Raw genomic sequence first — 27,528 nt, forward strand, 5'->3', positions numbered from 1 at the left:
GCATGCCATCTCTGTGCAGCTTCCAGTGCTTATCACTCCACCTGTCAAACGAAGAAATATGGATCAATATAATGCGACATCACGCAGCACACAGGCAATACAGGCTCTCAACATAGTGAAACAAGAAAACAAGGCAACGCGAATGGAGGCTTACCATCATCTCCGGCTGCTTCAGGATCGCAGGGCTCTGTGCTGGAGCTCACAGAAGCTGCAGTGCCATCGTTGTTCGGCGACGAAACGCGACGACGTTTTGAAGGCGGATTTTCTCGCTGGGAGCGCGACCGTGGTTGGGCTTCGTAAGATACGCCGGCAGGTTTTCAAATATCCGGGGTATGGCACCGACGCGGAGCTTAGGCTTCTCGCGCTGCAGAAGCACAGATTGTCCACTTATTCTGAACTCATCGGCTCGAATAATGTCCGTGGTGTCGAAATGTTTCTCGCACACACGAACGGCCTTCGACTCGAAGTTGAAAGCGCCCGTCTCCTGTCGTGGAATGGCTCGCTTCCACCTGTCGCGTTGTTCGCGGTCGCTTGGGAGGCAGAACAGCGAAGCTTTTTCTGTACAACTCCGATAGCCAGAGCGGCAACCAGGTACGCAGCACGTCAGAGGCATGGTAGTTCACATAGTTTGCCGTCCGTGATGAGTGTAGACAGCTATACCACACAACAAACAAACCAGTAAGCTCGCGCTCCAACGCACTGCAAACGCTGCAAATGCGGCCGCCGCCGTCCAAGCCGCCTTCACCAGACTTGTAGCGCCACCGCGCGGGAGCTTTGATCCCCATATGAAGCTCTCCCATAGCGTTACGGAGAAGTTTCTTGACCAGAAAAGTATTGAAGGACTCTGTACATACTGATCAAGCATTTTTATTTGTGACGTTTTTAAGAGAAATTTTAATGGGGCCCACTTGCAAGGGGTGTTCCCCTCCCCTGACCAAACACCAAGGGTCGGGGAGTCACTGTTCTCTGCAGGCGTGGTCAACGGACGCCCAGCTCGTGACCAGTATGGGCTGTGTATCTGTGCAAATATAGCATTTGCTCTCGTCGGCACATATGACCATCAACAGGTTTTTGTCTTGGGGGGATGCAAACCCTTCTTTCAACTTGCATCACGACTGAGGGAGTAGGTCGTGTTGGTGTCGCTAGAGTGAGTAGCAAGTGCTGGTGGAGCTTGAAGGGTTCAAGTGTCCTTTTTGCACCACCCGCCTCGCCCATGCCCATGTCTACACATCATTCATTGAACACCGCGCTGAGAACTAGTTGAATAAATGCGCCGATTTGTTTCCTTCCGCATCCTATACCGCTGCATAAAAGATTCTCACATTGTGAAAAGTAGGTATTTTGATTCGTTTGAAGGAAAGTTACATTCAAAGCATGACAGATACTCAAAAAAGCGGTTTCATGCAATTGTAATAAGAAAACTCCTAGCAGAGATGCTTCTTCTTTTGTGCAGCGTACAATGTAAAAGTAAGATCAGATCCGGGAAAAGCGAAATGAGTGACGTGCGTCACTGCTTGCTCATTGTTCAATGAAAGAAGGTTTCATGAAGTATGACGTTGCCAACAACAACAACAAACTGATGCATCTTAGTTTAAAAAAAAGCAAAGTGCTGCACATTTACTGTAGCACATGGACATAGATTGAAATACGCGTTATTTTTTCATGAAAGCGAAATAAAAACTATTTTACAAAACGCTTTGCATTCATCGGGATGTCGACACATCTGTGTAGTGTCATATGCTATTTGGATTAAAATTCCTGAATTTCAACTAACTCAGTAACCTGTGGCAGAAGAGCCTTTTGAATTTTCAGTTTCGGTTTCTGCGCCGCCGGCGCCGCCGCCGATGAAAAAACCGGCGTGCGCCGACTCTGTACGACCCCCACGCCGCCGCCGGTCGAAGTCGCCTCGGCGCGCACCTCTACAACCAGCCATAGAGTTTCTCACAATACTTACTAGAGGGAACTCTGGCGCTAGCGTCTATGGGAGCTGCAAGTCCTGCAACACTCAGCGCTTCACCGAGCATGGGAATGATGGGTAGTACACACATTTGTCTAAACTTCGTACTTCTGGCCTGCTTTTGACTCCGTGTGTGTTCGTGTGACTTGAAGCTGTTTTCTCATGAAACAAAAATCGGCAAATGTTCAGCAATTGCGCTTCACCATCCTATTTTTTTAATTACCTTTTCGAATTGGGTCACGAAGTTTAAAAGGGTTCAATCTTTCTTTCAAAACAAAATCGAAACACAGCAATAAACGAAGCCGCAAGTACGATTCGCCACCCGCAAGTACGAAGACTAGGCAAATGTGTGTACTACAGTACACTGTAACTACAGTCTACAGTAGAGTGTACTAGAAGCTTCTGAGTGGCGCGAGCAGCTGCCTGGGAGCGGCCGTTTCGGCGTGGAATGATGCGGTGGTGCTGGCGTCGACCAATCTACCCGGGCGGATGGCTGGCAGGCGTTCCGCGTGCGTGTTGGTACCTCTCTGTCGCGCCTAGTGTGAAGATGATCTCCCTCTTTTTTTTCTTATTCACATACCTCCCATTTTCCGCGCAAATAAAGGTTATTTGACATTATTGTTGTTGAAGTTGCTGCTGGCCGCACTGCAGCCCGAAGCAGCATAGCACATCGTACAATGTAACGAGCGCGTTTTTTTTAATCTTCAAAGTGTACACATTTTAGACGAGAAACCAGCTGGCCGGTGCACACCGGAAGCGCCCCCCCCCCCAAAAAAAAGGAATATGGTGCACAAAAAACGAAGAACCTTGGTCCATTCCACGTAAAACACCAAAGCTGGACTCAAATAAAAGGCTCATTGCTTGTGGCTGCGTGCACACACGACAAAAAAGTAGGCTTTATTAATAATATTTGAAGAACAGCAGAGTTTTTCCAAACATCCCTTTGGTTTTAAAATATGGGAATAGATTCATTGTTTTAGGACCCACAGAAATTCAAATACGTAATACTGCAAAAGAATGTCTTAGGTCAAACATAGTAGTTGAAGATTTTGAGAGTTTAAAAAACGCAACAACACTGCAAAGCAGAGTCGTAACTAATGTTAATCATAATTGATAACATAAAAATGCAAGGTTTACATATTTATAAAACAATACATTTGCAATTAGGTAAATTGTAAAAACGTAATATATAAAGCCAGGATACAAAAGATAACATAAAACAAAGCAAACAGAATGACAGAGTTAAGGTCGTCTTTCCAAAATGCATTTTAAGAAAAAGATGTTATTGTCGAAAGATCGTTTGAAGGGACACTGAAGTGCAACAATGAATTGGCTTAGATCGATGATTTATGCACCGAGATACCTAATGCTGCTAAATTTACCATCACAGGTTTAATGCAAAAAGATTCAAGATAAAGATTTATTCTGAGATTTCGCGTCATTATTTGCACGTTCTCTGGCTTACAAGCCTCTTCTAGGAAAAATTGTTTTTCTTCTTGGTGTACCGTCAAAAAATTAAGAGTGTAAGAAAATATGCACGAAAAATGACATCCTTTTTACGCCACTGTAGCAATTTATAGCCTACTCAATTTTAGGTGCTTCTGTGTGCTTTTGTCACTGTAGAAGATTTCTCATCTTGACTTCATTTGCGCGTGTAGACCATGGGTAAGGTCCGATGGTGGCAAAAATGAAGTTTCTGCTGCTCTACAGCAGAGTGGGACGCTTGCAACAAGCTGCAGAGCATCTGAGGCTTCTCGAACAGTTACTAAACTGGACTTGCTGATTAGTTTCTCTTGCACGAACGCTTCACATTGCACGATTCCATTGTATGCACAGGTGAAGTATACGGCTCGTTGAATGCAAAGTTCACGAGTGCTAGGATTCAGTGAGCACGCTACGTACGACACGCCAGCAAATCCAGGAAACTCGTGCAGCGCCCATGACTTTGATGGTAGGACAAGACCACGAAGGTCACCAAGAGTGACAACCGCGTCAGACGAGGGACTTGAGCTTGCCTCGTGAGCTTCGTCGCCATCTGCAGAAGTTGCACCGTTGGTATCCACAAAAAGCTGTGCAGGAGTGCTAATGCGTCGCTGTTTTCTGTTGTCATTCTCAGCCGGCACACACTGATGACGCCGCTTTGTTTGGGTCCGCGGAGCCGGAATTTTGAGCGTCAAATATGCAGGCAGGTTGGGCAAGATCGTCGGGACTGCATCAGGGGCGAGTGTCGGCGCTTCCCTAGGAATTCGGACTTGAACACCATTGATATCATGTACGTAGTCTCTCACAATGAAATGCGGTCTGAAATGTAACTCGCACACAGCACAATCGGCGTCAAGCGGCTTGTCAAGCCGATGGAGGTTCCGCTCTCAAAGAAGTCGTCGTTCTTCGTCTTTCGGGGCCTTAAAAAGTGATAACTTCCGACTTTGTTGCACACGCGGATATCCAGTTGTGTAACCTGGCGCGTAACAATCGTTTAGACGCTACTTCTTCGTCATTTCGCGACTAAAACCGAGATGCCGGCCATGCCGCCGAGCCAGCCGAGTAAACCAAGTGGGAAGACTAGGCGATGGCAGCGCCGCCGCTACTTTCGCCACAAGTTGGGGATAGAGAAAGCAAGGGGAAAGCGTTTCGGTCGCGCCACTCAAAAGTTCTAGTACACTCTAACTACAGTATAGTGTTCTACAATAATGGTTAGTGAGCCCACTCTACGGGGAGAGGGTACGTTGCCTTGGCGCAAAAAGTGTCAACAGGTTTTCGTTTTCTCGAGTGCTCGTGTGGCCGCGCTAACATAGTCAGAATTGGGAGTTTTCATCTTTTCACTCCGCTTCTGTGTTGGCTGTGTGTCGTCGTCGCTGCAGGTTTACGGCCGAGCAGTGCTTTGTCAATACGTTTCATTTTTCAGTTCTTATAGTTGTGAATAATGTAGATTGGTAGTGAACACCTCGCGGTCATCGGCACTTAGTGCGGAATGGCACCACGTCGCCAGAACCATTGTTATGCGCCCGGATGCCAGACGGGCTACGTTCACGTGAAAGGTACTCCAAAACCGTCACTGTTCGTCGTCCCCAGGGATGAGAGACTCAGAAGACTGTGGGAGAATACTTTACGCCGTGCGGACAAGCCACTCGAAGACACAAGTGCGGTTTGTGAACTCCACTTTGAGCCTCGGTACGTAATTCGCGATTATGTACACACCATCGGCGGCAAAGAAGTGCGGATCCCATGCGGGAGGCCTATGTTGAGCAGTGACGCTGTTCCCACTATTTTGCCAAATTTGCCATCGTATCTCACCAAAAAAGCAGTGAAAGAAAGGCCGCCTCGAAAAAGGAAGTCTGAGAGTCATGCTTCGCCAGTGAAGCGCCGGCTGTGCACGAGTGGCAACTCGACGGTGTTGCACACAAACGCCGTAAATACTCCGGATCCAGACGCTGCAGCATCGAGGCCAGAAGACGAACAGCTGGCCATCAATGTAGAAGTTTCTTCTTCAGAAAATCCACAGGAAGACCGCAAGTCTATGTCGTTATTTAGCTGTCTTGAGGTACCATCGCCGCACTGGACTAAGCACATCTTTCTAGATCACAAAGGCATTGTGTACTGCACGTCCATGTTGACACCGAAGAATGAAGTACGATCGGAAAAAGTGGTCATGTTTTTTGAGTCACGCATTGCGAGCTACTGCAAAGTGTTCATCAGAGGTACCCTGTTGAAGGAAGGCACCGTGGAAACAGAGGCAGCAGCAGAAGAAGTGCTGAAAACAAGTGATCGTATGTTCATTTGCGTTGGAGCAATATCTCACGAAGACTATGAAGAACGATTTTTTACGAAGAAGCTAAAGGACCATGTGGTTGCATGCAACGAAATGTACTTCAGCATTAAGTGTCTTGGCCAGGTTGATAAAAAAGGTATTTATAATGTGCATTTTTACTAGTATGACAGCTATAACTCTTGTCACTACGAAAGATTCCTTGCCAGTTATTGCAACCTAATTCACTGCACCTTTCTTTCAGGTGCACAATGTGTGTCTTGCCGCTATTTGAAACGAGCACTGCAAATCCGACGAGCCTGGGTGAGGCGAACAGCAACAAGGAATTGCCAATATGCAGCGCTGAAGTTGCGTGTTGTGGCCAGAAGAAACACTAGATTGTTTTCTTGCTTGAAAAGTGTGAAAAAGAAGCTGGAACAAATGCAAATCAGGAATGCTGCTATAAAAACAGAAACTTTAGAAGCACAGATTGCAAGGCTTCCACCAAGACAGCAGGAAGCTGTACGACAGTGCTTTGCAGCTTCAAGAGTAAAACCCAATGGATTGCGCTATACGACAAGCTGGGTTTTAGATTGTTTAATCATGAAGATGAAGAGCCCTCGACTGTATGAACACCTTCGTCGCAATAACATCCTAACCCTTCCATTTAAATCAACCCTGAAGCGCTATGTACATGCATACCACACTGTGTTTGGCTTTAGTGATAGAGTTCTAAAGCAGCTAAAGGAAAAGACAGCGGAGCTTGATGTTTGGAAGAAACACGGTGGATTGGTCATCGACAAACTGAAACTGTCAGAACATTTTTCAGGGAAGAAGTCGGGTGCAATTGAGGGTTTTGTGGATTTAGGTCCATTTACAACTTCCAAGGACAAAGGTGTACCATGTGACCACGGTATAGTTATCCATTTCGTCCCATTTCAAGGCAAATGGAGTCAAGTTATTGGTTACTTTGCTACACATGGAAACATGAAAGGGGACACACTCGCCAAAGTTGTCATTGAAGCAACCATGCTAGCTGAAAAGAGTGGGCTCTTTGTGGATTTTATTACTTGCGATGGTGCAAATTGGAATAGAAATATGTGGAAAGTAGTTGGGATCCAAGCGACAGCTGACTCTACTACTTCGAAAATTGAACACCCCAGTGATGCATCACGGCACCTATATTTTATATCTGACTTCCCACAACTCATCAAATGCCTACGCAACTCGCTGCTGAAGTCTGGATTCAACACCCCTGCAGGTCATGTAAGTCTGATGTTTTTTACGCATATCACACATTGGATTTCATATATGCTTACATTATCTCCAAGCTTAACCAGGTGCTTTTCAATATGGTCCACTTAATTTCATTGCAGGTTGATATGCAACATGTAAGGGAAGCTCACAAAATAGACTCCTCCAACGTGACCATTAAAGTGATGCCGGGCATAACACGGTGTCACCTGGATCTTAATGGATTTGAGAAGATGAGGGTCAGCTATGCCTTCCAGCTTTTTGGGACAAAAGTCCTCTAAGCTTTCCACCTATACAAAGACAAGTTGGAAGCAACACTTGGAAGGATGGATGTAACGCAAGAGTTCTTCAGGTGAGTCGTCTCTTGTCATAGGCTGGTTGAAATTAGGTAGTGAAATGTCTGCTATAACCAACTTGTAAATGAAAATTATATCTTAATAGAATGCAACATTAGCACCGACATTTGGGCGAGTTGGTTTTGGTTCATAGTTATGAACGGCGCAAAACACACGAGACACAAAATGACGTCCTTGTGTTTTTCGTCATTTGTGTCTCGTGTGTTTTGCGCCGTTCATTACTATGAAGAATGCATCATGCAATATAAACTACAAAATTATGAAAACAGCTGTTTTGCATATTTCAGCAAAATCCAGCAGCTCATAAGAGTGATGACATCGCGGTTCCCTGCTGAAGCCCTCAGACCGTGTTCATCAGGAACAGCAGTGCTGCAGGATTTTCTGTCCTACCTCAAAGCATGGGAGCAGCATACGAAAGGTGGAGGAGGCTTTCTGAGCAATTCCACTGGTGCTAGCCTACGTATGACCATTTCGAATACACTAGAGTTGCTTGACTATCTCACTGAAAATGTTGGCTTTAAATACCTAATGACTGCAAAAACTAGCCAGGATCCTTCGGAAAACCTTTTCGGTATTATCAGGCAATCTTCAGGCAGTAATGATCATCCAACACCAACTCAGTTTTTGAGAACAGTAAACTGCATGTCATTCTATGGTTTAGTTAAAGGTGTCAGTCAAGGAAACTGCGAAGAGGGCATGCTAGGTTCCCTTTTGGAAGTTAGTAGCCCACGAGACACACCGCAAAATGCAGCAGACATGGATTTGGCACCGAGCTCTTCTCCGAATGCGCAGGCATTGGTTATACCTTCCCAGGGCCACAGCCAGCACGTTGCGAGGAGCGACTCGAGAAATATATTTTACATTGCTGGCTACGTGGCACGAAAGTGCATTTTGAAAAGCAATGGTGAAGATTGTTTGATACTACTTACCGCGCCTGCCCCAGACGAAAGCTTTCAGCTTGCAAGGTTGACACTATTTCGTGACAACGGTGGACTCCTCTACCCAAGTGCTTGCCTATTTCGGTTCATAAAGAAGCTTGAAGACTTGTTCACGGGCTGCTTTTCTTGTGAACAACTCCATGCAGACAGCATTTTAGATGTGCTGACCATTGTGAAAGCAAGGCTTTGGCGAGAGGTTGGGTGCCCAAGCCATGTCTCAATGCTCTCTCAAAAAATAATACAATTCTATGTTGTTACACGACTTCATTTTTACATTAAGGGGCTAAATACAGACAGAGCAGCAAACGCCAGAAAGCAAAGCACTTAAAGATAAGCCGCTGCTGTTGAACATTTTTTCCTTGCTTTAGAAGATTTTTAAAAATTTAATATTGTTCCTGTGTGCATTTTACAAGTGTAGGTTAAACTTGATGTATGAATCCTTTCTGAATATTCTTTTTCTGTTTTACTGACCCAAATACAAGAGAATGCCAGATTTGAAAAACAAGCGAAATAGTATGTTGCCACTCGCCACGCATACTATAGCAATAAACCCTTCACTAATGGCCAACTCTGCTTAATTCAGTTGTGAATGGTGACCTTGGTCCTTGGTGTACCATCAACAGTGCGATTAATATGATCTACGAGAACACCTGTAGGTCTCCATAAAAATGGAGGTTATTTGAATGGAAATGTGTCTATTATTTGTCATTTTCAGTATTTCTTCTGATTCAGTGTCTTTACTTATTGTGTGAACAATATGTGTTGAGTGTTCATGTGTTTTTGTGAACTTTTTTATGCCAAGTGTGCTATTGAAAATATTTAGCATCTCTTTGTGATTATTTGTAGTTGTGAATATTTTTCTAGCATCTGTTGGGCTGTTTTAGGAGACATGCTCCTTGTCGCACACGCTGATAAGTACACAATGGGGCAAGGCCCTCTTCAAGCCATTTCAGCTTTTTCCATCTGCTTTCACTTTGAGAAAAAAAAATGAAAGGGATTGATATGCATGGCTTTTGTGGAGTACGGTCATTGTGCTGCCCCACCAAATAAACTTTTAACTTATTCCCGTGAACGATTGTTGTCTATATTTTTTTCCACACCTTCATTACAAATTCACTTTTATTTCTTGGACATGATTAGGATAGGTCTTTCCTTCTGTGCACTACCACACATTTTCTTGCACTTTTCAGGAGAATATATCAGCTGAGAGCGCGTAAGGTGCTTAAGTTTGTAGTAATATTGTTTTATTTAGTGAGAGTACAACTTCACTAAAGTTACTGTTGAGTGCAAACGCTAGCATATTGGTGGAAAAATGTGAGCCGCTTATATGCCACTCTGCGACTTATTAAATTAGTGATGATGAAAACATTAGTCTCTTTTATCTAAAGACAATCGATGTCAGTGCACGTTAAAATTTCCGGAGTCCTCCACTACGGCATGCTTCATAAGCAGAAAGTGGTTTCATAAATCAATTATCTAAAGGCAATAAAACTGCGAGAGCGCAATACAAAACTGGCTGTTTACAGCGTATATTGCATCCCGCTGATGACGCGCTCATGTTTAGCGATACTCGTGCGCCAAAACGACGGCCAAAGCAAGAATATGCTCAGGCAAAAGAAGAAAAGCAACGAAAATGGCTATGAACAGGGGTTGCACAAGAGTAGTTTGTGCTTGAAGCGCTGGCAAACTAACCTTCACGCTGCGTTGGCCGAGAGCAGCAACGCGTCGCTTCCCTAGCAGGTGGTGGTGGCGCCATCTACCAGGTGAGACATAAAGTGCGTCAGTGCACGGCCTCCAGTCAGCCCACTAACCCTTTCTAGAACACTTTATCTACAGTACCCATCATTTCCATGGTCGCTGAACGATCGCAGCGCCAGAGTGCCCTCAGGGTAATTTTGCGAAACTCTATGGTACCAGCTAAGCGTTTTTCATCTGCGGCCTATAGGGGCGCGTCATTCGAGAGTTGTTCGAGACCTGCAACTGTACACCGCTAATTCGGAGGCTATGCAAAGTGTTGCGTTGTTGCACCGTCCGCCACAAGTGACGCTAGCGATCGAGAACATTCTAAAATAATGGAGGGAACAGGTGTGGCAGCCATTTTTCTTCTCATGCGGCAACATCTTCTAGAGGAGGCGTTGGCCCGACCAACACCTCCTTGAGGAAGATGCCTGCCGCATGAGAAGAAAAACAGCTGCCACACCCTTTCCTGCCTTCATTCTGAAAATGTTCTCGCAGCTGAAAAACGCTTAGCTCGTACCGCCCGCTGCCGTGATAATGGATGGATGGTTGGATGGATATGGCTGTACCCTATAGATTGGGCGGTGGCTAGCGCCACCAAGCCATAATACTTAATGAACCTAAAACTATATTTATTTTTCCCCCTTAAAAAGTGAGTTTGAAAATTCGTACGTTGCAGTGAAGAGTTTAGTTTTCACTCGTGCCTTGACGAGTGAGTAACAGTCTCGGTCGCGAGCGTCACCGTGCGGAGCTTGTTAAAAACTGAAGGCAGGCCAACTCTGCTGGGAGCGCGAGCCATTGCCCAGGGATTGTTTAGAGGAGGCGTTGGTAGAGGGATTGTAGAACACTATAGCGATTAGTTCGAGGCCCCGCAAGATAATCTGCTTTATCTTGCAGTTGTAAAAAGTTGTACCGAGCGCTTGTAGCGTTTCGGGCCTGTCTGTGGGGATTTACAACTCGCTGGCGCTACGCGTGTGCGAGAAAAGACGGAACATCGCTAACACGTGCGGTGGTCCAAGTCCATGACGGTTAGCACCCATCGCGCAGGTAAGCACGCACTTCTTCGAATCGAATCATGCGTAGCGCCTTATCTAACGTTATTGAAGCGCGTCCCGCGGGCTATGGGTGCTGTGCCGATCTACACTAGCCTTCAACTTTTTCGACAGGGTGCCGTTTGTGTCGACCACGGACCGAAGGATCTACCGCGGTAGTGACCACAAACGAGCGGCCACTTGTTGCGTTCATTTCAGGTCTACGTGCTTGAGCGAGCCGCGCAAATTCAAACCGCTGGCGTCATTTGTCCTTTATTTTTTTTCTTCTTTGCGAAGCGAGCCTTATGTTCGCTACGGTTTGTGGCACATCGTTCAACACGCGAGAAGCGCTTCGCACCGATCAATTCTACCGCGGCACCAATCGCAAGCAGCGGTGTTTCGACCTTAGGTATCCTAGCGAACGCCGTGTTTTGTTTTCATCTTCGCTCAATGACCTTATTCTTCTCTTTTTTTTAGGCTGCACATCTAGCATGCGTCCCGCACGGTCAAGTTTAATTCGCGTATCCGAACTTCCAACTTGGAAAATTATATGCCGGTGTTCCTAGTCACCCGGCCCGGCTTTGTAACTTTGGTAGGTTGGTTCTCCGCTAGGCAAGGTTCCTTTTGGCGTTGCATAAGTGGTTGCCAGACTGGATGGGTGGTTGTTGCCAAATTGCCGCTAAATTTCGCGGAAAAATTTGTTCCTCTGGTTGTGGCTTCTCCGTAAGAGTTTGGTGCTATCCGCGGTGCATTTCTTGGCTGAAAATTTTTCTCTTGTAGTTGTGGCTTCTCCGTCAAAAATTGGTGCTATCCGCGGTGCATTTCGCGAGTGTATGAGCGACGCTGGCCGTTTTACTTAACGGAATGAACCGAGCCTAGCAGAAGTCAAGCGTGGCGCTGCTGCGCTATTAAGAGGCCGTTTTAATTAACGGAATGAACCGCGCCTAGCAGAATTCGAGCGCTGGTGCTGCTGCGCAATTAAGAGGCCGTCTTAATTAACGGAATGAACCGCCCATTACAGAAGTCGAGGCACGTTCTATTACTGTATGCGCAGCTGTGCGATTAAGATATCGCGTCTCAGTATTAGGGATTACGGGGAAAACTGAATAGAGTCGCAGGAGGTGATGCGCTGCCCCCCTTACTTTTCTTTTTTTTTCTCTCTGAGCTAATCGTGTCGCGTCGACCGCGCGCTACGACGGGGGACACTACGCTTCCCCTAGCTGTGTCAGCACAAGACATAATGTTCGGACTCGTATATACATGTGATGAATAAGCGTTCCAAGGCTGGTTAATTGGGCTACGTCGGATATGCTACTGCTATGTACGCCTGGAAGGCTGCTTTATCGAAGAAGATGAAGCGAATTAAGCGCGACTTGCGCGTACCTGTAAATGGGACCCGGCCGACGAGCCGCCGTCGCTTACAGGGCCCCACCCACAATAAGCAAAAATTGTCTCTCAGCTCAAGAGCGCAGTATAAAACAATAGGGTGGGTACATAAGAATAAAATGGCATAATATGTCTCACTACACGCTCATCACTCACGATATGGCAGGGATCCCTAAACGGGATATCGGCGAGCGATCACCTCCATTATTCGAAGGAAAGGGTTTTTCACGTTGAGACGTGCAACGACCAAGTACGTCTCGAGAGGCAAAAAAGGAGCCTTGCCCCTGTCTACCCTGCATCGTGAGTGTCCCGCGGAGCTGGGACAGCTAGCTGTTTCCTGCAACTATTGTACCTTGTTATGCCAGCGAGTCCTCGTCAAACGTCCGTGCCTCTGGAAAAGGCAATCTGGGTCAAGGCCAGCCCGCAGTCCGCCTGGCGCGATCAACTCGACGGCGTGAACACGCGCGGCGCCCCTCTGGCCCACGTGCATTGAGTCAGCTGCGCACGTGACAGCGAGCCGGCGTCCTCGTGTCTGGTGGTCTGACGCATGGCGCGGCGGCCCCATTGGAGGAATCTGCCCTGACGACCAGCGGCGCTTCTGATTGGACATTTTGGTTGGACCCGGTGTAAATAAAAGAAGCCCTGCGGCGCGTCGCGATCGGCAGTCCTATGAGAGAGGAGTCCCCATGTCGGAGAGCCGACATGTGTGTGAGTCAGTGGTCTTAGGCGAAAAGTTGACCTATGTATTAGAGAGGAGAGCTCGGCTCTTCGAGTCTCTGTCGGCCCCAGTGCCGAAATTGTAACGCCTCTGTATATATGCTGTACATAAACCTTGTTTAACTCACCGTCGTCTCGTCCGCTCGTCTTATCAGCTCCGCGCAGAAGCAGTCGCGGGCTGAGAAACATACGCTACCAAACGGCTGGTGACCTTCCCGGCAGAGTTGAAAGCAGTGGCGCCTTCGGGGCCGTGTTGGCGTCGCCGTCTTTCGCAACAGTGGTGGCTTCGGCGGGATCGGGCCGTCATTCGCAACAGTGGTGGCTTCGGCGGGATCGGTCCGTCGTTCGCAACAGTGGTGGCTTCGGCGGGATCGGTCCGTCGTTCGCAACAGTGGTTGGCAGCTGCGGGATCGGCCGGCGTCAGCGACATCGATGCGGTGAGTGCCTGATGTTTTCCCCTCAGTTCACCAGACTACTCTAGCTCAGGTTGTAGTAGTTTAGAGAAGGGCTGTGTGAAGCATTAGAGTGAGCTTTGACCGTTTCAAGCAAAGTCGAAGTGCTTTGAAACCAAGGTTAATGCGGAGGGGGTAAACACGGGAGAGTGAAAAATTGCTTGCGCGTCTTGCTAGTTGACTTATAGTGGGTACGGCAAGTAAATTGTTAACAGGGGCAAACAGCAAGAGGCTAGTGTGAACGATGGAGAACCTTAAAGTGAAGGAACTCATCGAAATTTGTGAGGAACTGGGCACTACTTTGGGCCGTGCGAAACGAAAGCAAGCGATCCTTGAGATCATGAAGGATGAGGGAGTGTCGGCTGAGGAAGTCGATGAGGCCTGGGTGGATATCAAAGCACGCCGAGAGGAGGCTGAAAAGCGAGAAGCTCGCGAACGTGAAGAAGCTGAAAGGCGAGAAGCTCGCGAACGTGAAGAAAGGCGAGAAGCTCGCGAACATGAAGAGGCTGAAAGGCGCGAAGCTCGCGAAGAAGCTGAAAGGCGCGAAGCTCGCGAAGAAGCTGAAAGGCGCGAACGTCGCGAGGAGGCCGAGAGACAGGAGCGCCTCGAGATGAAACGAATAGAATTGGCAATCCTACAGTGTTCGCAGGCGCCTAGCGCAGCTTCTCCGATGATTCAGGTCAGCGGTATTAGAATTCGGGATCAACTGCCACCGTTCGTAGTAGGCGAGGACATGGCGAAGTATCTCGTCAAGTTTGAACACGTCTGTGAGCGAAATGCTTTGGAGCAGTCTCTTTGGGCGCGGAACCTGCTAGCTCTTCTTCCCGGCGAAGTGTCCGACGCGATAACTTGCTTGTCGAGGGAAGCGTTTGAGAGCTATGACGAGGTTAAAGAAGTGCTCTTGAGACGTTATAAGTTGTCACCCGAGGCTTTCAGGCAAAGGTTCCGGTATGCTGAAAAAGGGAATGAGTCACACGTTGACTTCGCGTTTCGTCTTAAAGCCGATTTGATTGAATGGCTCAAGGGCGAAGGTGTTTATGACGACCGCGATAAAGTGGTGGAATGCGTTGCATTGGAGCAATTCTACCGCTGCATCGAGGAGGATGTCAAACTTTGGCTGCAGGACAAACTTGGTGAAGTACAGCTAAACAAGGCAGCAGAGTTAGCTGAGGAGTATTATACTCGCCGAAAGTTGCATAGCAGGGCAGTGCGCGTTGAAAAGGATGAAAGAAAAGAGGGCTTTTCAAAGAAACCTGATCAACCGAAACCCGCTCCGCACCGTAATTTCAAAAAGGACCCGTCTCTTACGAAGGACACTGTAGAGGAAGGGAAAACAGAAGCGGAAAAATCGAGTGAGGTTTCTAAACAACGCACTGATACCACACGGGCGTTTGAATCACGGAAGCCACTAATCTGCTACAACTGCAAAAAGGAAGGGCACATCGCGATAAACTGTAAGCAAAAGTTTGCTTTTGCAACAATTAGAGAATCGGAAAAGAACATGCGGTTGTTGGAGCTGTATATCCAAGAAATTAGTGTGAATGGGAAAGCGTGTCGAGCACTTAGAGACTCCGCGGCAACCATGGATGTTGTCCATCCTTCATTGGTGTCTCCGGATGACTTCACTGGAGAATGCGCGTGGATCAGGCAGGTCGCCGAGGAGCAGAGTGTTCGCTTACCAATCGCCACGGTTGTCATTGAAGGCCCGTTCGGTAAGCTTCGCACCGAAGCGGCTGTGTCTGCCGCGCTAAATGATCGTTTTCCTTATCTTTTCTCCAACAACTCGGAGCAGCTTCTCAAAGAGCAGGGCAAATAGTTCTTCCCCAACTTAGCGTGCATGGCTCTCACGCGATCGCAAGCGCGGAAGCTATCGCGGCAGCTTGATCTGGTTCAATGCGGTGAACTCTCAAGTGACCTTGTCGGCGGGTCGACGGAACCCCAGAAAGGAAAGTTTCCGCATGAGTCATGTGAACAGTCACGCGAGCGGCCCGTCGCCGAACCGACCGGCGCGGTTTCCGTAGAAAGGGGAGACGACATGGCGCCATTGAGTCAGAGCGAGAGGGTTGCAACGCTCTCGCCTGTAGCGGAAAGTTGGAGCGAGCTGCCGAGAGTTGATCGAGAGACGCTCATTCGAGAGCAGCGTGAGGATCTCTCGATTGAAGCGCTAGTGGAAAGCCAAATTGAAGCGCTAGTGGAAAGCCAGAAAAACGCGGCAAAAGTGCTGTCGAAGGAGCACTACGAGGAATCGGTGAAGAAGCGTGCTTTTGAAGTAGGGAGTCAGGTAATGCTGCTGCAGCCGTTCAAAAAGAACAAGCTTGAGGTTGATTGGGAAGGGCCCGCCAAAGTATTATCGAAGCCTTGCGATACAAATTATGAGGTGCAAGTAGAAAGGCGGCAGAACAAAATTTACAACTTGATGAAACCCACTGTTCAACATCAAGCGGTCGTAAATCTGTTGTTGAATGCTTCAAAGGAAGAGGAAGGAGAAATTTTGAGTTCTAGTGAGGTAATTGAAGGGGGATCGAAAGTAATCCGGGAGCAGATAAACCTAGAGCCTAGCTTAAGTGAAGGAGGACCTGAGAAAGAGGACCTGAGAAAGATTGTTTCCGAGTTTGGGTATGTGTTGTCGGACCGTCCCGGAGACACGGCGGTGATCGAACACGATATCGAGCTAAGCGGTGACGAGTCAATCAATAGCAAGCCGTATCGTTGTTCCCCTGTGCAACGTCGAAAGTGTGAGCCGCTCTTGGTGCCGCATAGGTATCGTCGCCTAAAAGTGGCCGGTTACTGAAGTGGAGCATGTTGCTCCACAGCGCAACTTTGACGTTCGCTAAAAAAAAAATAAAGGAAAGGTAAACGCTAATGCAGGTGCATTGAGCAGTGCGTTCCAGCTAGTAACTTCTCAACCTTTCGGTTTCTGGCTGGCGATTCGGGGCAAAAATTTTGACCTCATCACGACCTTAGCTGAGCGCTCTCGTTTAGAGTGATCTCAAGGGGCCAGCTTTATGTGGTATTCTAATCCGTTACGTTGTTGTAAGTGTGAAAAATTCAAGTTCTTACTTTAAGAGTCTTGTGTCCCACATGTGCCTCTTAATGTAGAGGGAACAAAATTCCAATAGCCACGTAGATAGGTATATGTTGTACTTTACTTTGTCTGGTGTTCTGTCGGGTGACCGAGGGCACTTGCTTGTGTCGTGTGTTGTCTGTTGTCGAATCGTTCTTGGCAAGTTGCAGAACCATCGACAAGTGCTGAAACCGAAGATGGTCAGAAGAGACGAGTGAAGCTGGCCGACAAGTTGTGGCGACAAGCCAGTGGAGCTGGGATCCGTCGTCAAAAATGGGATGTGTTCCCGGAACAGTTTGGAGCTGTATTCTCCCCATGGCCCTGGAGGCGAACCTGGAGGGACCTGGTGAACGAGCGCACCTGACATCCGAGCCCCGTGGAAGCAGCTCGTCTTTCCGGTGCATTGTCTGGCGGCGGGGGTGCTGTTATGCCAGCGAGTCCTCGTCAAACGTCCGTGCCTCTGGAAAAGGCAATCTGGGTCAAGGCCAGCCCGCAGTCCGCCTGGCGCGATCAACTCGACGGCGTGAACACGCGCGGCGCCCCTCTGGCCCACGTGCATTGAGTCAGCTGCGCACGTGACAGCGAGCCGGCGTCCTCGTGTCTGGTGGTCTGACGCATGGCGCGGCGGCCCCATTGAAGGAATCTGCCCTGACGACCAGCGGCGCTTCTGATTGGACATTTTGGTTGGACCCGGTGTAAATAAAAGAAGCCCTGCGGCGCGTCGCGATCGGCAGTCCTATGAGAGAGGAGTCCCCATGTCGGAGAGGCGACATGTGTGTGAGTCAGCGATCTTAGGCGAAAAGTTGACCTATGTATTAGAGAGGAGAGCTCGGCTCTTCGAGTCTCTGTCGGCCCCAGTGCCGAAATTGTAACGCCTCTGTATATATGCTGTACATAAACCTTGTTTAACTCACCGTCGTCTCGTCCGCTCGTCTTATCAGCTCCGCGCAGAAGCAGTCGCGGGCTGAGAAACATACGCTACCAAACGGCTGGTGACCTTCCCGGCGGAGTTGAAAGCAGTGGCGCCTTCGGGGCCGTGTTGGCGTCGCCGTCTTTCGCAACAGTGGTGGCTTCGGCGGGATCGGGCCGTCATTCGCAACAGTGGTGGCTTCGGCGGGATCGGTCCGTCGTTCGCAACAGTGGTGGCTTCGGCGGGATCGGTCCGTCGTTCGCAACAACCTGAAGTGTGGGTCTGCTCGTTTTTTTGCCGGGGCGATTGTACGTGACGACTTACTGCATCCGGGGTCACCATAATTAAGCCGAGGTCCTTGCGAATTCCCCATCACTCGGATGTCGGCGGCCACTTCTGTGCTGTTCCCGACTGTCTACAGGTTGAACTGCCGCTCGAAGCGATGGCGTCTTCGACAGAACAATAACGCGACGGCTCCTGAAATGGTGACAATGTACTTTGCACAACTAACGTTACGGCATTTCATAAGGATCACGATCCTAAAGCTTAGGGATTGCGACCGAGATAGGGAGCACCAAATAAGGAAATTTAAGAGGTTTACGTGAGCAAGTTTGGCCATGTCTCGACGCCCAATGCACCGAGGTGGAGTACGTGCCCTGGGTGGTGTACTGTTAACATGATACGTGGGTCATATCACGTAGCATCGCGTAACGTCGTTCGCACTCCCGCTCAAGTCACCATTGCTGTGGAGAAGGAGGGGTGCCGAAGTGGAGTACGTGACCTAGGTGTTGTATGATTCGAACCGTCTTCGCCTATCCCGTATTTTCACACATACGCTCGCGTCGCGTCGGCGCCGTGACCCACCCCCTCTTTCTCCGCAGACACTCGCGTCGAGTCGGCGCCATGTCAACCAACGTTAGAGGTCCAAAAAGGTTTTTTATGTTTTTTTTATTCCAGGCCTCTTTGCCCATCCCGTCTTTCTCCGCAGGTGCTCACGTGGCGTTAGGGCCGTGGCCCATCCACTCTTTCTCCCCAGATGCTCGCGCCACGTTGGCGCCGTGACCCACCCCCTCTTTCCCCGCTGATGCTGCATCACGCAGGCGCCCTGTCAACGTGAGAGCGCTCTATTCCTCTTTCACCTCATGACCCTTATAAAATGCCGTAACGTTAGCCATGCAAGCTACGCTGTTACCAGTTCAGGAAGCGTCTCTTCATGGCCACACCACGGATAGACCCCAGCATTATTGAAATCGCTAACATCATAAGGTGCCCTGCCGCGGAAGAGGCCTTCCTTCGTGAAATCGGACTGTCACCGGCGCCATCGCTTTGACCGGCAGCAGATTCTTCCCGGGACGACGGTGTACAGCGACGAGCGGGCCACGTACGAGTGCATACTCAGACTTGTGAATGCCAACGGAACACCGCTAAACTTGGACTGGCACACCGTGAACCGCAGTGTCAACTTCGTTGATCCTATGACAGGCGCCAACACGCAAAGGATTGAAAGTGAATGGCAAAAGGCCAAGCGCCGTCTCGTTCGCAACAGCAACAAGACGACTACCTCACTTATGCCGTCTCACCTCGCCTAGCTTTGGTGGAGATCAATTAACGCACGTCCCAACGTGAAAGACCCTTTTCTTCGATTAATGGGGGTAATTGCTCGCTGGTATCCAGTTTAATTGTAATTAGCGCGGAGTGAGACATATTGTCATTTTATTCTTATGTTTATGTTGTCATTATGTTGTATTATTATTATTGTCATTATTATGTTTATTATGTCATTTTATTCTTTATGTATACTAAGCTCTTGAGCTGAGAAACAATACACAATCATTATTTGGAATTTTGGTAGTTTGTGCTTATTGTGGGTGGGGCCCTGTAAGCGACGGTGGCTCGTCGGCCGGGTCCCATTTACAGGTACGTGCAAGTCGCGCTTAATTCGCTCCATCTGCTTCGATAAAGCAGCCTTCCAGGCGTACATAGCTGTAGCATATCCGACATACCCCGATTAACCAGCCTTGGAACGCTTATTCATCACATGTATACACGAGTCCGAACGATATGTCTTGTGCTGACACAGCTTGGGGAAGCGTAGCGTCCCCCGTCGTAGCGCGCGGTCGACGCGACACGATCAGCTGAGAGAGGAAAAAAAAAGAAAAGTAAGGGGGGCAGCGCATCACCTCCTGCGACTCAATAGTATTCAGTTTTCCCCGTAATCTCTAATACTGAGACACGATATCTTAATCGCACAGCTGCGCACACAGCAAGAGAACGCGCCTAGACTTCTGCTAGGTTTGGTTCATTCCGTTAATTAAAATGAATTCTGTAATGTGCGGTTCATTCCGTTAATTAAAGTGGCCTCTTAATTGCGCAGCAGCACCACGCTCGACTTCTGCTAGACTCGGTTTATTCCATTAATTAAAACGGCCTCTTAATTGCACGGCAGCACCACGCTCGACTTCTGCTAGGCTCGGTTCATTCCGTTAATAAAAACAGCCAGCATCACTTATGCACTCGCAAAACGCACCGCGGATAGCACCAAACTCTTACGGAGAAGCCACAACTACAGGAAAAAAATTTTCAGCCAAAAAATGCACCGCGGATAGCACCAAACTCTCATGGAGAAGCCACAACTACAGAAGAAAAATTTTCAGCCAAGAAATGCACCGCGCATAGCACCAAACACTTACGCAGAAGCCACAACTACAGGAGAAAGTTTTTCAGCCAAATTTAGCGGCGATCTGGCAACAACCCCCCAAAGTCTGGCAACAGACTTATGCAACGCCAAAAGGAACCTTGCCCTCCGCTAAACAAAGGTGGCGCATGCTTCATACTAGCCGTAATACTACGCTTGTCGCTAGTAACTTTCTTGCGGATGCACTAGAAAGCGTAAACGAGAGAAACAGTGCGTATATTGCACTGCGATGCAAAATGTGCTCGAACAAAATGACCCTTCTCCCGCAACATATGGCACCGCTGTGTGATCGACGCCCGCATTTGTTCGATTTGCATAACAAATTGATCTCCGCCGAATGCGTCTGTGCCTTTGGAAATCTGGCACCGGTTGCCACGTGTGGGCGCACGTGATTTTTAGCCACGCTTGGGCCATCGCGGCGACTGCTCGACTAAACAACTGGCCGCACCGTCAAGTAGTACAGAGTGTGAAAGTCGTGCTAGTTAAATTGGTCAGAGTACTTTGAAGCTAACTACAGCAGCCTCAGCAGGGCCCATCGTCGTGGGTACTTCACCGCGTTTTCAAGCAGTGCTATTTTTCTTCGTGAGAGATAGACTCGCTTTTAGTAGTTTCTGCATCACATATACATGGCTCCTGTGGCAGCGTTTTTGCCCTTGTTTTAGTATGTTTGCATGTGAAACTTCTGAATGAGTAGTATTGAATGAGCCTATTTTTTGCATTGTTTGATGACGTGATAACTTAGTGGAAAAGAAAAAGCATAAGTTCAGGAAAAAGGTGAAAGCTTGAAAAGACAAAAAATTCATCAACACGACTTGTCACTGGAGCCATTGTTTCGACAAGGGAGCTTTTCTTCTAGGCTGCAACTTGAAAGTTCAGGGCTGCTTTGACGGAAAGTAAACTTGTAAAAATGCCGGTTCCAGCGACAACCCATGTTCACGAATTTTTCATCTGGCAGAGAGAAGCATTTTTGCATTGTTTCATGATGTGAATGACGAGTTGACTGAGAAACACTCTTTTGCATTGTTTGACACTGTTTCGTCTTCCTTTGCAGCACATTAGAGTGTGCTTCATACACCCTTGTGGACCATGATGAATGGAAGTAACAAGTCGCGCGAGACGCTCAAGGAGTTCCTCCGCAAGCGAGTCGAATTTCACCCGGGCATCTCCATCCAGAAGTTGACTGGCCACCTGTCCCAGCTTCCCGCTGAAATCCGCATGAAGTATGGCGGCAACGTTGACTCCATCCGCCGGGTGCTCGAGCAGTTTCCAGACACCTTTGTTATTCGCAACCATGATCAGGTTCACGTGACCACGTCGAAGAGTTCCGGCAAGACGACGGGAGCATCGTCGTCGGCGGGTGGCAGGGATGACGAGACCATCACCCTGACAGGTGCCAAGGGAAAAGTTGATTGTTAGTTCAAGACATACGGCTTCATTTCTGTGCAGCACCCGATAAGCACGAGCGTTTACTTTAGCCTGCGCTCGTTTGAAAACGGACAGCATTCGAGTCTCCTCTCATCTGGTCTTCAGCTCGGAGACGGTGTCGTTATAGACGCGGAGGCGGGCCCCAACGAGTGCGAGGCCGAATTTCGCGCCAGCAGGGTGGCACGTATTAAGGGCGGGAATGCCGCTACTCCGTCCGATTCGTCGTCGCCGGCGTCACAGACTCCGGTGTTTGCACCACTCGTGAACCGAACTGGTGCCATAGAGACTCTGAAGTATGAGTTCGGTTTCATCAAATTGGAAAAAGAGCAGGAGTGCTGTTTTTTCACACAGCCGAAATCGAGAGGCACCTCGGGACGGCTGTGCCCGCTCTGCCAGAGGTGTTGGCTGTCGGGGACAAGATTCGCTTTGATGCCGACCTCAACAAGAACACGACTGCACGGGCCAAGTGGGTCGTGACAACCATACACAGCATACAAAATGTTCCTCCGTGCCATTCGGGTAGCGAGACGAAAGGCAGTGAGATAGCTCTGGGTACTACGATCAAGCAAGATGGACTTATACAGATGGTCAAACCGGAGTTTGGTTTCATCAAGTTTGGTACGAATTACCGTGACCGCCCCTTTTTTCACCTTAAAAATGTTGTGATGCCGCCGCGTGACACTATCAAGAGCCTACCGGACGTGTTCACCATCAACGATCGCGTGCACTTTGAAGCCAAGCCTAACCATTTGACCTTCTGAGAAGGTCAAATGGCAGGCGACGACGGTATGGCTCAGTGAGTTTGGGCCCAAAGGTGATGGACTTGATCCTGCTGATGAGAGCGGTAATGAGGTATTCTTTTCAGACGACGAATCGGACATTAGGGACCTGATATACGGGCGACTGGCTGCCGACACTGATGACGACATGAACGACGACATTTTGGGAGCGGGATCGAGGCTACCGGCCGCCTCCGCGAATACGATAGTGGATGGACTGAAGCAGTACTTGCGACCCGTCAGCCCGGATTTGTTGCCTCTCCCAAAGGACACGAAAAGTTTGTTTGACTTTGACAAGAACGATACCTTTAGCCCGGTGCCCCAGTCGGTCGAGCCATCCATAGTAATCTTTCGGGGCGCAACAGGGCTTGTCACTGACATCACTGACTTCGGTGGCACAATTGAGGTCCAAGACCAAGCGTGTTCACTGGGCTCTCTGATGGTGAACTTCCTCAGTGGTGTTTTTTACAGTGATGGGGTGCGGTGTACGAAGCGCCTGTGTGAGGTGCTCGGCTGCGGAGACGTGGTGTCGCTGTACTTCATGGTTGGAAGCAATGGAGGACATGAGGAGGTGTGGTGCGACCTGGTGTGGCAGGGGGCGCGACCCCAGGGTGTAATTCAGATGAGCCCCGAGGATTTTTGCCGTCGGCTGCAGATCAAGGTCCCCGCATGTCATGGGGGACCCTCATACGAAGACTTGCAGCTGGAATTGTGAGTCGGATTTGCCTTTGCGCACCTTTCCTGCTTTTGTCCGTAGCCTCAACACCGTCACTTATTTTAGCATCACTAACAACGTTACAGTGCTAAGAGCATTTGGCTTAATGGCTGTAGGTTCATGGTGCTTGGTGGTAGACAAGGCTGCTGGTGTTATTTTAAACAAAACTTTTGCAACTCGCATATTTCAGTGCCAAGGTTGCTTTGGGAAAACTGGTGCCAGGGAGGGTACAGCAGTGTGATGCTTGAAGGTGCGCTGGTCACCTGCGTATTTTACTTGCTCTCTCTGGAAAGTTTTAATCAGTGCAGGAGTATGTATGAATTTCGCTGCGCTGACGTGGTGTGCATGTCATTCCCTCCCTTCTAGTTCTTGTGTTACTTTGTCCTAGATATCTCTTCATATCTTGCCAACAAAGCGGAATCTCTCCCATAGCATTTGCACTATTGTAAAGTACACCTTTTAGGACATCGAAAGTGGATTTATTTTGATGTAGAAATTTCAAGATCGCTTCAAATGTTTTTATTATTGGCGAGTCTTCTGCTAATGTTTCATGTGAGGGTCAATTCCCTACACTAGAAAGGCATATATGTTGAATTTGTCAGCTGGCTATTGGGTGATTGGCTATTTCAGAGTTTGGCAACATTTTAAGAGGGAGGGCCCCATTGAATGAAGTAGACCGTGGAGGCTGAATGGCTAATTAAAAAGGGGTGGAGTGCTTTGCTAGCATAGAAATAAAAGAAGAAGTAAACGAATGGACTATTATGCAAAAGACTAGAAGATAAGTCATGTTTGGTTGTCAGTATCCATGTCACTAAGTTGTAATTTACAAGCATAGGTACTAAAACCCCTCTTGAGGTCCAAACTTCCATCCATGCCAGCCTTCAGATAGTGAGTCACAAAGGGAAGGTTCTTGGAATGTGCCCAGGGCTGCATAATACTGCCTCCTGAGCCCCAGGTTGCTGCGCCCTGGGCTGTGTGAATCAAGAAAATAAGGCTTGTGCAGTTTGGACTTACGTTCGTACTGTGAGCCCCACTTATACTTTTTCAGTCAACTCTCATGCTTAGCAGTTGAAAGCTGCTTGTCATGGAAAAAAAATTAATTTTGCAGGCGGCCTGGGAAGTGTTGCTCACTCGCAGTAGCATGGGCCGAGATCTTGTACACACTCCAAAAAAAAGGAACAAATGATGTCGCTGCATGTAATTGGTTGAAGCTTGCATGAATGTCTCTTGTGTATGACGTATGCAGGACAATCGACCAATGGCTCGAGGAAAAGGTAATGTGTACAAGATCCAGGCCTTGGTGTTCACCTGATTTAGTTTAAACAAATGATGCAAGCAGTTGCTTAGCGGGTTCTAAGTGCTGGATATATCAATAGAGTACAATTGACCATTAAGGCAGTAGTGCTCACCAGTACTAGACTACGAGGGGCGTTAGTACTTCCTTGACCCTCTTTTTGCTGTACTTGTGTTCCATGCAAATTGGCAGTGGCTGGCTGCCCACACCCATGTGTCAACATTAGCTTCTTTAGATTACAAGGCAGTTGTACTGAAATTGCAGATTGAGAACAAGACAGCTTTAGGTGGCACATATATAGTGGAGCGGTTGCGAAGTATATTACATTTCGAGTAAGAGAGAGTAGATGCGACACCCTGTAGTGTTTATAATATAGGTTGACGAGGACGAATGCTGGGCATGGAGCTGTGGTTTTATTTCTCGGCTGTGACACATTTACGTAGGAGGTGAAGTGATTAAAAAAAATAATAAAACCTGCGCACATTGGTGTAAATGTGGTTTGAAAAAAGCCCAGATAGTCAAAAATAATCTGGAGTCCGGCCCCGCCCCTGTAACGCAGCAGGCTTCGTAGTTGTCATTGCTTACGTGCACTACACCCTAGAACTTGACTCGTGCGGCTTCACTGTACACGTGAAACTGTTCAAATGACTACAGCGCCCTTTTTTTGTCGTAACAGGGAGGAGGGGGGCCACTGCATGTCCGCGCACACAAGTATATCGAACAGCATCAACCTACACAGGAGAAGGAGCCACCACAGTCCGCCATCCTTCCCGCCAATGTCCAGCAAAGCTTCGCCGTCTTCGCCATCGGGGAGCATTCATGGGGATCGTGCCACTCCAAATGGCATCTGCGGTGAGTTAACAACAATGTAGCCCTCAACCAACCGAGTACTATTAAAACATGTCCCTCTGTAGACTACTTTGCTGATAGCTTTGCCGTCATACCGACACTACATAATACTGAGCAACCCCCTAGCGTACCTATGTTTTCCGTAAGAATGCTTTCCCCCCCAAGACCTGTCATTCCCAGAGTGCCGTGGTTCTATCGAGAGGTCAGAAGGTGAATGCAGACGGTTTCGCGTGCATAGTCAGCCAGAGTGATAGCCACAGCTATGCACCTGTTGCCAGAAGAAGACAGGGGAAACTGGCCAAATAGGTCTAAGCCAACGCGAAATAACGGTTCTGCTGAAATGTCGAGGGATCGAAGGAAACCCCGGGGGAGCGTCGATGGCGTTATGTGGCACTGACCACACACTGCAGTGTATCCACATATGGAGCGTGAAAGCCTGGCTGACGGAAGCGTCGGTGGATCTGGTCGCAAGTGCGCGATATACGAAGGTGACAGACGATTGGAAGGTCATGAAGTGTGTGAAGAACATCCGAACGGAGCTGTTTCGTAGCAGCAAGTAGCAGGGTTGGTTTGTCAGGTTGAAAGTTGTGGGGTTAGAGCGTACCATTTTAGACGACGAACGAGCAATAAGTCTGTTTGGTGGACAACGAGTCTAGGCGTTCGATGATCGTATGGAAAGATGCATCACCGTGTTGCGGTGCATCATTGATGGACGTTTTGCACTGCCTCCGTGATAAGCCAGTCTATGACCAAGTGACATCTTGTGATGACATCATGTGTCGTTCACATAATGTGACATCGAGGATATGTTTTGAAATTGCTATCTGGTTATATCACGTTGACATCATACGGTGATAGCGTGGCGATTATTTTTTTGCATCAGTTGTGTTGACACGGATGCCATGGGATGCCAACCAATACTGACACTCAGTTTTTCTTCTTTGATGAGGTGCTTAAGGCTTTAGCCTCAAAAGAGAAAAAAAAGACTGTGCACTAATCTTTGCGTATACAAGCTTTCATGTAACCTGAAAAATATGGTAACTGGACATAATATAAACTTTTCTGCCCATTGTAAACTCTTTAAAGCTTGTGTCCCCGTCAAATTACAATGGTTCAGTTGCTGACTGCAAGTGTGATTTTGTCTACGAAATAGCACTCGGCTGCACAAAAATCTACATTTGACAGACAGGGCTGTCCTCTTGAAGAACAACACACGTGTTTGCTGACAATGTGAAGAGTGCATGTGACAACACTCTGGCATGTCATTACGAAGAGTGGTCAGTGCACCCTTCTTTTTGAGTAAATTAGATTTCTTAAAAAAAGGGCTGAATCAAATAAAGACAAAACATCAGAATAAAAGCAGCATTTAGGGCAAGTTGGCACAAACTCAGTAAGACTGCGGAACAAACAAAAAAGGGCACGGACAGCAGGGAAATCTTCTCTGTTGTCCGTGCCTTTTATCGTACGGAAACATCAGAAGCATCCTTCGTCATGAAGAGAGCAGATTGGTGCATCAGCATGCCATTCATTACTTCACCTTAGTGACGAGGAGTTATCGTTTCTTGGCCATTATTTGCAGGGTAGATAATGTTATAACTAGTCTTACTCTCCATGGGTCTAATTCTTATTTTCTGAATTTCGGAAGCTTAACTTATAAGGGTAGAGAAATGGCTGGCCTTTTTCATTAATAAAATGCATTGAAAGTTGGCACATGTACTACTACATCTTTTTTGTTTTTGTTTTTTCACTATTATTTGCGTACTACACCTCCCACATCTAGTTTAGCATGTAATGTTTAGTTTTTAAATGTTGGCTTTGCTGTCGCTGTGTCCCTATTCATTTGCATTTGGCAGACTCACGGGGCTCAGTTATAAATACCCGGTCGTGTTTTTTTTTTCAGTTGGAAATTCTCTCGCAACTAGTGCTCTCTTTTCCAACGACATAAGCGTAAGTACTGCACTCTTGATGTCGAACTCATCGGCTTGTGCTTCACTGCGTTCGATTTTTGGTGCATTTCAGTAAAAATGTTTTCTCCAAGATGCACCAGAAACACCATCACTTGCATCACATGATATTTGCAACACCAGATGCACCAACATTCTCACTTTAATGTAAATATTGGTGCAAACTTGAAACTTGTCTAACTTTTGGCACGCTAGTGGATTCATAAAGTAATCTATCCATTGTCTGTTGCACTTTGCTGTCAAATTCAATGTCACAGGTT

General features: G+C 47.9%; 1 protein-coding gene across 1 annotated transcript in view; it reads left to right on the forward strand.

Moving 5' to 3' along the window:
- The first annotated feature begins 10,804 nt into the window (after positions 1–10,804).
- LOC142776404 (uncharacterized) overlaps positions 10,805–27,528 on the forward strand; it is a 29,106-nt gene continuing 12,382 nt past the window's right edge. Inside the window, exons 1-4 of the mRNA XM_075880024.1 lie at positions 10,805–11,034; positions 21,294–23,157; positions 25,132–25,307; positions 27,205–27,251. Of these exons, the coding sequence (XP_075736139.1) occupies positions 22,595–23,157; positions 25,132–25,307; positions 27,205–27,251 (786 nt within the window). The 5' untranslated portion in view covers positions 10,805–11,034; positions 21,294–22,594. The remainder of the gene's footprint in view (positions 11,035–21,293; positions 23,158–25,131; positions 25,308–27,204; positions 27,252–27,528) is intronic.

Source organism: Rhipicephalus microplus, chromosome X, assembly GCF_043290135.1.
Source record: "Rhipicephalus microplus isolate Deutch F79 chromosome X, USDA_Rmic, whole genome shotgun sequence".
Taxonomy (NCBI): Eukaryota; Metazoa; Arthropoda; class Arachnida; order Ixodida; family Ixodidae; genus Rhipicephalus; species Rhipicephalus microplus.